Below are 11,248 nucleotides of genomic sequence, written 5' to 3' on the forward strand. Positions count from 1 at the left end.
TTTCTTATTCAGTATTTTTGTCTTGTTTTCCATTACAGATATCTAAAATAATAATTAATCAAGATGCATTTACTTGAGAAGCTAAATGGCTTACAATATTAAAGGTAGAGTAGGTGATTTCAGAGATGCTAGCAATAGCAAGCTAGCTTTGAAGCATAAGATTCCACTCTCCCTGCAAAACACTCTCCAAAGCCACGCCTCCTCCAAAACACTTTTTCTTTTCCTCCTCTCTTTTTTAACATCAAAATTAAGTAAGTTTTAGCATAATTCAAAGGGAATGTAAGGTTATTTTTTCTCATCCTACTGACTTTTTGGATCAATATTTCAATAAACAAGACTTCATCTCATTTTGCTTCTTAAATAAATGTATCTTGATTTAAGAAAGATTTGATATTTGTACTTGAAAACGAGAAAAAATACTGAATAAGAAGATAACTTTTGCAGTGTTAAAGTGTCATGTAAATACCACGGTATAAAATTGGTAATCATTTAGTATGATGGTGTATATTTAGAGTACCATGATATTGCACCATGGTGTTTTTTTTTTTGTGATTTGATTTAATAAATGTTTATCAGCCAAATTCACAACTTTCGGAAGTTATACATTTATTTCCGGTCATTTTTTTTTTGTTAGATTTCCCAAGGAAACACAAACAGAGTTTGTGCTATAGTGAATTCTTGTGATGCATATTTATCAGACACTTTTATCCAGGGATCGACTTCAAATCTCTCATTTAGAAAGCATTTCTTATTGTATGGCAGTCGAAACTTTTAAACTGGCCTGACCAGGGGTACATTTCCCAAAAGCATCTTTAGCGAACTATAGTTGCAAGTTTTGGTAATGACAGAAGTTGCGACCACAGTTGCTTTTGGGAAACGCACCCCAGATCAACGAAGAAAACAGCCCTTGGAAAAGATCTGTGAAAAACCACAGACACTTTGCATGGTCTGAAAGTCTTTTTCGCACATTGCATACGTCACAAACATCCGAAGCGATGCGATGAGCCTCTGATTCTGCACAGTTAGAAATTAGGTAATAATATTCCATATTAAACTTTATTGGACCAAATATTTTAAAAAAGACTGTAGTGTGTTTTAAATAGAAGGTTCTCTCTCCATTAAAGTCTTCATTGTGTGGCTCTTTGTGGGAATGCTCTGTACATCTGGGCACCACATTGGCTTCCATGGTGGCTGGCTGGCTTTGGCACCCATCGTAAGCCCATTACAAGGAGCCAGGAGCCCGAGCGGTGGGCTGCACGCCAGACCACTCCACAGCACTCACTTCAACAAACAGCGGCGAGAGAAACACGAGACGCAGAGTCACTGACCTAATGTTCATCGAGACCAAGGGCCAATGTCTAGTTCACACTGAGAAACATCGCGTGTCGAGACAGACGTGTTGATGTGTGTGAAAACGGGAGTTTCTGCTTCCGTTCAGTGGATGTCTGTGAGGGCCAGACATGCAGGTACGAAGACCGGGACACCGTATATTTCACATGGGCCGTAATAAACTCACATTCCATACGCTCCATCGTTCAACCATTTAAAAATAATTATCATAATAAAATCCAGTGCAGTTTTTCTACTCTACAAGTCACTGGAGGTTTTCAGCTCAGAAATAAAACACACACACACACACACACACACACACACACAGTGTACAAAGACACCAACAACCCAAGAACAGAATTTTTAATGCACTTGCATTTCTTGTCATTTAATACGCAAAATTAAAAAAATTTAATGTGTTATTTTTATTTATTTTCTCCGTTTTTTTTTTCATAGAACACTATTTAGGTTGCTGTCCTATTAATGAAAGGTATTTTCATGTTATCCCATTTTTGTCCTGTGATAAAGCCAGATATTGTTCTGATTACAGGACCCAGAGTTTCTCTCTGATCATAAATCTGCAAAAACATGGCCTTAGAAAGAAATCTGTTTTATTTATTTATTTATTTTTAATAAATTTAATTTGATTGAGTTTTAATTTAATTTAATTTAATTTAATTTAATTTAATTTAATTTAATTTAATTTAATTTAATTTAATTTAATTTAATTTAATTTAATTTAATTTAATTTGAAGGAATTTCATCAAACAATGCAAACTACAGTATAAACAACAGTGGTGTTTCACATTTTAATTTCTTTCTTTTTTTTTGCAAAACAGAAATATATAATAATCTAGAAAAATACATGCGATTGATTTTTGGTTATGTGTAATTCAGTCACTTGGATATCACTTATATATTGAATTTGTCCTAATATATATATTGAATGTGACATACATACACACACACACACACACATATATATATATGTTTATGTCGATGTTGTTTGGCATTGCTGAAATGAAAAATACTTTGAAACTGGTGAAATAATGAGGCCCAAAAAAGAAATAGTGATTGATTTTTTTTATATTTTTTACAGAACTGAAGATTTACATCAAAGGCGATACTGCAGGGAGTGGACTCGAAATTTCTCAATAATCTGTCCAAACTGTACAGCATTTCAACAAGCAGCCTCTGGTTACAATGGAAACATTTACCCTGTCTCCAACACTGTCACATCTTAATGGTTGATGAAAGAAAATCAAATCGTCTAACCGGGGGGTAGTGTTTCATTCCATAAATCAGTGTTTGTTTGTGATGCGCTCTCTTCCGATCAAGGTTTGTCCACAGCCGTTTTCTCTCCCAGTGCATGAAACGTGTTCTCAGGTTTCATATGAACTGCTCTCATATCCAGTGATTTCTGAGTGAGGTAATATGTTGAAATGCAAGTGGATGATCAGCTCTTCCTCGTGTGTGTGTGTTTGTGCACGTGTGATTTACTCAACCATTTTCAAATTAAAGTACACATTTTCTGATGTAGTTCGTTTAGCGTTGCTAAAGGGGCTTCAGTGACTACACTGCAGGATAAGGCACGTGACAGTCAGGCTAGATTACGCTGTAATTATTCACATTATAATCCAGTTTCATCACTCTGACTCCTGTGCGTGAACATAAATACGAGGTTGACGAACAAATGCATTTCCCAGCTCAGTCTCTCTCTGTAAACATGGTCGGGGGGGAAACATGAAAGAAAAAAATAAATAAATAAAATGCAAATCAGTCTCTCATCAACAGATCCTTCAGTGAAACTTGAGTCTGCCCCAAAAATGCAATACTCTAAAAAAAAAAAAAAAAAAAGATTTTCTCTTTCATCTCGTTTTTTTATCGTCTTTTGAACTGGATCGGCCACATTTGTAAAGTTCCTGGCCTGTACAAAAAAAATGCCCAGGTAGATCGGTTAAGGTATCAGATAGATGTAGTTTGTGTGTGACTAGCATGATCAATGACGCTCGCGCTTTATTTCTGATTTAGCTGACTCCACGAATAGTCTTCGGAGGAAGCAGGTGAAGGTGTGCTCGAATCTGAGCATCAGAAGAGGCTTGTTAAGGTGCCCTGCGATGGACTCCGGCATTCGTGAATGTCCAGGCTGCCCGGGACAGAGGTCAGTACGGAGGTGACGGTGGGCATCGTGGGGTTGGTCAGGTCTGTGAGGGTCGTGGGAGTGCTGGACGGGCTCATGGAGGTGTTGGAGATCTCCGAGGCCGGTCTGGACGGCGTTCCTCCAGGCAGGGTCGACCCGTCCGAGGTCTTGTCCACACCCGTGTTCTCCTGACGCAGGAGGTTTCGTCTGAACTTGGCCCGGGCGTTCTGAAACCAGACCTGAAAAACCGAGACGGCAGACGTTAGAAATAATCCCACAATCCAGAAAACCATCTGATGCTCAGAAGACGAATATTAGTCTCATCAACGCCCAATGACAGCTGATGATAATTAACGCTTTGAGATTTTAGTATTTAGTATTTTCACTGGTTGTTCTGCCAAAGCAACTGTTTTTCATTTTTCTGGTTCCAATGATATCTGACGAACAGCTGTTTCTTTTATTTCCAGACATGCTTGCGTTTTATTTGTGCATGATATAAATTCAGATTTCTAACTTTTAGGAACAAATTAATAGCGTTCCAGACCAGGCTTGTGAGTTAAAAGTGATTCATTCCTTAAATTATTTTTAATTAATCAGTCTAATCTGCTTCTGATGTGAAGGAATGTGCTGTTTTTGACAAAATCTCAACTGCTTGACTTGTTTTTTTTTGTTTTTTTTTACAATATTTAACAGTATTATCACCCAACTCTTTATAGAAAGTAGAATATATGAGTATCTTCTACATTATTTGCATACATACAGTGGAAACTTGTAAATCTCAACCCCTTGATTGCTTGTATTGTTGCAAAATGTAACTATATTATCACCCAGCTCTAATCTGTTAAATACAACTAATGCATGAAGATATTCTAAACATCAACATTATGTTTTTCTGTAAATCTGCTTTTGAAACAGTGTGTATTGTAAAAAGTGCAAATTAAAGGCTTACATGGTTAGTATGCTAACAACACAAAGCTGAGACAACATTGAGCCAAAACATTTAGTTCATCAGTTTTCTGACCTGTAGGACGCGCTTGGTGAGACCTGTTTTCTGGGCCAGCTGTTTCAGGTCCTTGGCATCAGGATTGTGGTTGATGGCGAAATAGGACTTCATGGTCCTCAGCTGATGGTGTTTAAATGACGTCCTCATGCGTTTGGTCTTCTGGCTGCTGCTGTACTGCGAGTCTCTGTCCATCGGATCGCCATCGTTCTCATTGCAGCTCAAAGCTGAATCACAAAATGCAAAATAGATGAGCTGCATTGCTGTTATCGATGCCAAAGTGAGGTTTTCTGTAGTGCATCCATATCAAAAGCTTAAAACTACACATGCATATTACATCTTCCATAATGCAAAATTTATATAGTGTAAGTGAAGTTCTGGTTTGAATAAATGCAGAAAGCTGAAACTCAACAGTGAATGCAATGACATGCATGTGATGAGAATGATAAGGTGCTTCACAGTTTCTTTTGTTTCTTTGATTGCACTCCAACATTGTGTTTAGTCTTGGATTTGACTACATAAAATCATATTGCTGTGTTTGCAACTTACTGCATGCATAATAATCTGCATTATGCTGTAGTCTTACATCATGCTCTTTTCATATTTTTTTTAACAAAAAAATTTATGCAATAGACATGTTTTTAGAGCATGCAATTCTGCATCATGATTTTTATTTGACTTGTAAAATCCTTTTAAAACATGGTGGGTTTACTCATTTCTACAGAAGCCCCACCCCTCACATATGGCCATATTTGATGGTGTCTTGTGTAGGGTTTGATTGTGAAAAGCCCACACTATCCGTCTTGGACACAAGTGTTTAGGAGATAGATCTGTCTGCATGTGTCAGAAATGTGTTTGCGCCAGTTCCACATTCTTGGCAGAAGTTTATGTGTTGCTAGACACATGACAGTTCAGAATTATGTTTTCTCTGACAACTACAAATATTAGTCATTGAAAATGGTCTGATCAACACTTCAGATAATTAACCTTGAATGCTTTACAACGCTGCACATGGTGAACAAATGTTTCCTCCTGAAATAAAATACGGCCATTGAGAAATACTGTTACCTTTATTACAGAGATGCACGTCAAGAGCAGTTATCTTCACTGAACATGATGTTATTTATGTCTTTATTGTTCTTTTTCCAGGTTTTGATCTCGCTGTGCTTGTGTTCGTGCTGTTGTTTAAAGTGTGAGCTGATGGGGGCAGCAATGATCTGACTGTGTCTGAGAGACACCAAAGTTCACTCTCTCTAGTTAACTCCTGTTTTAGTCAAACGGTTGATCTGATTTCAAAAAGTTTATGTTTTTTCTATTTTAAGTCCATGTAAGTTTAAACGTTCTTCAGAAGCCGGTTAGTCCTCCAAACAAGACCGCAATTGTAGTGATACATTTGCCAACTTCAATGAACGATTCCAAACAATCTGAGTTTAAAGTGATAAAAAAGCATCGCATTTACACACATTTTACAGTGGACATATAGCTTGGAGACATGATTAAAACTCGTGATAAAATTGTATTTTATAGTTATATTCTTAATCTGACTCGAGCACTTTCAGTATGTGCATCCTGTGATAAATATATATATGAATATTCGTAAAGAAATGTTTCATAGATTATATTGTCTTATCTGTTTCAAAAAAGTCTACCCTATAATTTAAACGCGTGCATACATATTTTTTATAGGCTAGAGAAAAAGATAAGTAAATTAGCTAATTAATCTGAATTTGCCTAGAAAAGCTGAAGATTTTCCGTTTCTTTCTTTCTTTCTTTCTTTCTTTCTTTCTTTCTTTCTTTCTTTCTTTCTTTCACTTGTATTTAATCTCCCGGGGGTCTCGACTAGCATCTAAGCCATTTTCCACTTGTCAGTCTCTGTAGTCGTCATCATTCCTCTCTGTTTGGTCCTCAAGCAGGGGCCCTGATGCCCCGCTGAGGGGCCCGGAATGCCCGAGCGAACAAGTCACGTTGTTCCAAATTGTTCTGCACAAGCTCAAGTACTTCAGTAGAAATCTGTGATGCGTATCGATTTTTTTTTTTTTAAGTGGCGCATTTTTGTCTTTTACCTAGTAAAGGAGTTAACATATTTTCTTTTTCATATTATTTTTTTTATACATTTGTAAATACGAAATTAATTATTTAATACAGCATTGTAATATAGTAAAGGATAGCGCTCTTTTAAATAACTATTAACGCATATGCTTTATGAACTTTATATATCTTGTCTCAAACGGATTGTAATGCAAAAGTATTTTGAATGTATTTTTTTTCTAACCTAAATCAGAAACTGAATTATTTTTCAAACAATGGAATATTATTAAAACATTTTTTAGCAGGAAGTGCATTCAAAAGGCTTTAATTTCCCCCGCATTTACATATTTATGTTCCCTTTAGAAAACAGTGTATTTATTGCATGTTTACTTTAATGAAAAAATATAGCTAATGTTTAAAAAAGTCGTACTTTATTGTTCAAATAGTTGCAGCTAACAGTCTTGTTCAAGCGACATTTCACTTAAGGTTTTTGTAAATTAATCAGATTTGTTTTTATCTTGCTCTGAAACGATTTCGTTAGGTATTCAGTGCCACGCAAAAAGTTTCGTAAACCTGGAAATTCACCGAATCGCAGGGAGCAATAGGCTAACTATTAGCAATATTAGCTTAATTAGCAATAATCTGGTCTCATATATACGCGCTCTTAAAAACTTGTTCAGATAGGAAATATGAGTGCAACTCGTTCAAAACTAAATTTAAATGAATGACAAATAATGTTTATAAAATAATAAAACGAGCAGTTAACCAGCAACAACCACAACAAAGTTGAGTGATGGTCTCACCTGCATTATAAGCCGCCAGGTCCGCTCCGGGCCCAGGGCTCTTCCTCTTTCGTGGCCGGCCCTTCTGCACCGTGTTCACGCCGTTATAATAAGACAGTCCTAGAGGGCCCGTGCTGCCCAGGCCTTTATTAGGCGCTACATCCGTGTGATTGAAATGCGTGGGGAAGTCTCCCTGGATGAGCGTTTCAAAGTGTAGCCTGCAGTACACCAGACTGTCTTTCATGCCGAAGTGGTCCCCAGTCGTCAGCATTTTGTTGCAAGTCGTGCAGGTGAAACAGTTCAAGTGGTACACCAAATCCCTGGCCCTCATGACCATTTCCGAGGCCGAGATCCCGAGGTGGCACCGGGCACATCTCTGCACCGAAAACCTTCTGCGGGAGAACAGAGCAGCTGTGACCTTTCAGCATACTTCAACCAGAAGGTGTTCCCACCACTCACGAGCCTCACATTAAATGTGCTGCTTCTCATGATAACCATTGGATAAATTATCATTTGCGATATACATTATAGCCTATATCATTTTTTTTTATCTGGCCCTATATAGGCATGCTGAAGGAAAACAATGCCTTAAACAGCAGGATGCATGAACAAATAGGCTAGTTATCTCGTGCAGTGGAATCTATTCTTGCCTATAATTACGTCTCGAATAATTACTAAATAGCTTGCAATTGAGATTGACGTGTGCTGCAGCCTCAGTTGAACATAAACGCGTGAAGCCTTCACTTATATGATTGTTTTAATAGGCCTCTCTCTCGCCTCCCTCTGATTATTAAATTACACAATGACATACAGAATCAGTGCACAGTCAGCTTAACATCATGAAAACATCACATAGGTTTTGCTGCTTTCTTTTCTTCCCAATACAAATGTTGCAATTCATGCAAAGTATAGGTAAATCGTTTCTGGGTTATTTAGTAGTATAATGACGTCTAAAATCACCTCACACTGCAAAATATAAGTAAAGACGACCTAAGCATGCTGCTGCATGTTTTGCTTATTTAACTGTTGCGAGAACAGAGTAAAATCGTTGAGCAGGTTTAGTAGTTTCTGGATTATTGTACTTATTAACGTATTAGTTAAATTCAATCATGTCGTTTTCATATCTAGGAAGAAAGAAAATCACTTTGCAAGAGAATGAAAAGTTTAATTTTAGTCTATATATATATATATATATATATATATATATATATATATATATATATATTCCTTGAATAACTTCTATACCAATTTAAGTATTATGTGATTATTAAAATGTACAACGACGTTTTCATAGGTATCGACAGTGGAAACAAATCTGTATTTTTTAATGCACGTAATGAAAATTAGATACGCCTTTTCTGTATTATTAAAATGCACAATGACGAAACATTAAATATACAACAAACAGACAAAAAGCAGGCTTTAGCGACAGGTTTGCCTTTTTATTAGGCTATCCATAAACGAAAACCTCAGTCCAGGCGAATAAAAGGCCGTAAGACCGTGCAACTTTTGAGTAGCTAAAGAAGTTTGCTCACCTGTAATAGTCTTCTTTGCAGTAGATGCTTCCGTCTTTACTGAAGCAGGTGAGTTCAGACTCCAGGTTGAGTTTACACTCGCAGCACTTCAGACAGCGCATGTGCCACTGCTTGTCCACGGCGAGCAGGTAATATCGGTCCGAGATCTTCCCTCCGCAGCCCGCGCACAGAGCCACCCGGTCCCCGCTGATCGAAGGCATGTTCTGCACAAACACAGGCGAACAGCGCGCTCGGTAAAGACAGGAACTCACATCCAGCTTCATTAAAACACCGTTTTTCTTCATCATTATCTCCAGTGTTATACAAATGAATTATTTCACGGGCAGATAAGTAAAAGATAAAATAGCCCACATAACGCGTATTCCAGGAGTCTGGGTTCAGTATTGAGTGAAAACTCTATTTTACGCATTTTCTAATTAAAAATGTCCAAGGAGTGATATATTACTAGTGTTCACTTCTGTAGAGAATGGGAGGGGCGTGAGATTCAGAAGATACATGCAAAAGTGTATTCAGTGATTTGTATTTAATATTTCCCGTGACAACGGACTGCTATGCATAAAAAGAAAATGTCATGCATGACCGTATTCACGTCGTTTTTTTCGATTAACAAGGCACAGTTTTGGAAAATGTGATAGATACGTAGCTAAGCAAATTAATCAAAGACTGAACTTGGTTTATTATGTTGACGTTCGGCGTGTTGTGTGGCCTTAGATTCACTACACAGCAAACACACTATTGGCTCCACACACACACACACACACGATTGTGTAATAAAAATATTGTTATAATCTTTATCGTTTCTTTATTGTAATTTTTACGATTTTTCATCGTATAAGTTTTGAGATGCAGTGTTAAAATGTCAAAACAGTTTAATGCATCGTAAATCTAGGTTAGCCTATTATTGCTAAATTAATATTTTAATCGCAAAAGAATCCATGTAAAGGTTCAGCATTGTCTTCTTTGTTGTTAACCACAGACATTACGACCCAAAACAATGTCAGTTTATTAACAATATCTGCTAATGCTTTTATCATAATTATATCGCTCGTATATTATGAAAAAATAAAATGTGTTATTTTCGCGTCACTTAAAGTTCAGCAGCACTGTATAAATAATTAGAATTTGTTTTATTTGTATAAAAACTAACATGCATTTTCGTGCTCCCTAATTCCTTTTTGATTCATCATTTTTTTTATCGAATAGCTACAATTTTGCATTCGAAATTAAATTGGGCTACAGGCCATTTAAAATTGATACCGTATCTCGTAGCTTTCTGTTTGCAATCCACACTTGACAAAAAGATTTACAAGCAATGCATTGAAGGCGAGGCCTGTGATTTTGGTTTTGCAGAAGTTTAAAGTTTGTTTCACTGGACAAGACCGGAATCACATCTCTGGGCCTCTATTGCACTGTTGGAATAACGGTTCAGTTCATATAGGCTGTTATAGGATTTCCAAGCAAGCGCCTGGAGCGAGAGGCATGGCTTTCTCCTACCGTCTCGGTTTCCCCCATATCTATGGCCGAGCTGATAGTCGCCGAATCGCTCTTTCCTCTCCGCTCCATTTCTTCCATGACACCATGCATCTCGCCTCCAGGCAGACCGTGGAAAAGCATCGTTGCCGCAGATGAGACCGAATAGCACGTGTTTCCGTCAGATCTGCAACCCAAGATTTCCGTGAGACGCACTTCCAGCCCTGTGCAGTTCATATGACCTCTCTGGCTCTCATTAAATAATTCCCGTTCGGTCTAAACGGTGCTCGTTTATCAGGACTATCAGCTCCGTATTCTGATAGATTCTTTTAAATGCATCAGAGTATGAGATCGCAAAACATGCAGCCAGCACAGATTGGTTTAGCCTCTAAGAGCATTCCGGAGCTTTGAGGACATACCAGCTACTGAAGCCCCTCTACATGTGTGACACTGGACCCTCCTATTTCTTCGTGAGTAACTTTCAGTCACCACATCTTGGACATGCATTTGTCAGTGTAAGGTTTCAGTTTTTCTTTCTTGTCAATTCAGAAATCAATTTTGGAGCATGACTCCAAACACAAACAGACACAAAAAATCCGATGTTGCATCGCCGAAGAATTAAAAAAATATAGGCTACATAATCCCAAAATGCCTGGGAGGGAGGACTACCATGACGATTCAGATTTTGCAAGTGCTTATATCTTCATCCACGTCTCTTCACCTCCTCCACGACAGTATGTCATCACACACGCGCACACACACCAAAAATGTCCAATTTCAGTAGGTTTCAGCTCGGGTAAGAAATTAGAATCAACTTGTTCTAGGCTTGTTCTAACAAATGAGCTGGTTTTCCTTGTTCGTCCCGCGTGCAGTAGGATCAGCCTGTAATGAAGTGAGAAGGAGGAGGAGTTGAGGACACTTTTGGTTTGTGTAATCCAGTGAAGACAGTGAGGTTCCCTGCGCT

General features: G+C 37.7%; 1 protein-coding gene across 3 annotated transcripts; it reads right to left on the reverse strand.

The window, feature by feature from the left end:
* Window positions 1-2,397: 2,397 nt before the first annotated feature.
* Window positions 2,398-11,248, reverse strand: LOC113052739 (LIM/homeobox protein Lhx2-like). Of its 3 annotated transcripts, none has more exons than XM_026217163.1 (5): window positions 10,309-10,521; window positions 8,815-9,017; window positions 7,301-7,671; window positions 4,491-4,696; window positions 2,398-3,708 (listed from the first exon to the last, which is right to left on the reverse strand). In XM_026217163.1, the coding sequence occupies exons 1-5, from the start codon at window positions 10,519-10,521 to the stop codon at window positions 3,418-3,420; spliced, it is 1,284 nt and encodes a 427-aa protein (XP_026072948.1). In that variant the 3' UTR covers window positions 2,398-3,417. The 3 variants fall into 3 exon arrangements, with proteins under 3 accessions (XP_026072948.1, XP_026072951.1, XP_026072949.1); XM_026217166.1 differs by lacking the exon at window positions 10,309-10,521 and adding an exon at window positions 10,704-11,248 and having other exon boundaries at window positions 3,418-3,708; XM_026217164.1 differs by having other exon boundaries at window positions 3,418-3,708; window positions 7,301-7,668; window positions 10,309-11,248.

This window comes from Carassius auratus, chromosome 33 (genome assembly GCF_003368295.1).
Source record: "Carassius auratus strain Wakin chromosome 33, ASM336829v1, whole genome shotgun sequence".
Classification (NCBI taxonomy): domain Eukaryota; kingdom Metazoa; phylum Chordata; class Actinopteri; order Cypriniformes; family Cyprinidae; genus Carassius; species Carassius auratus.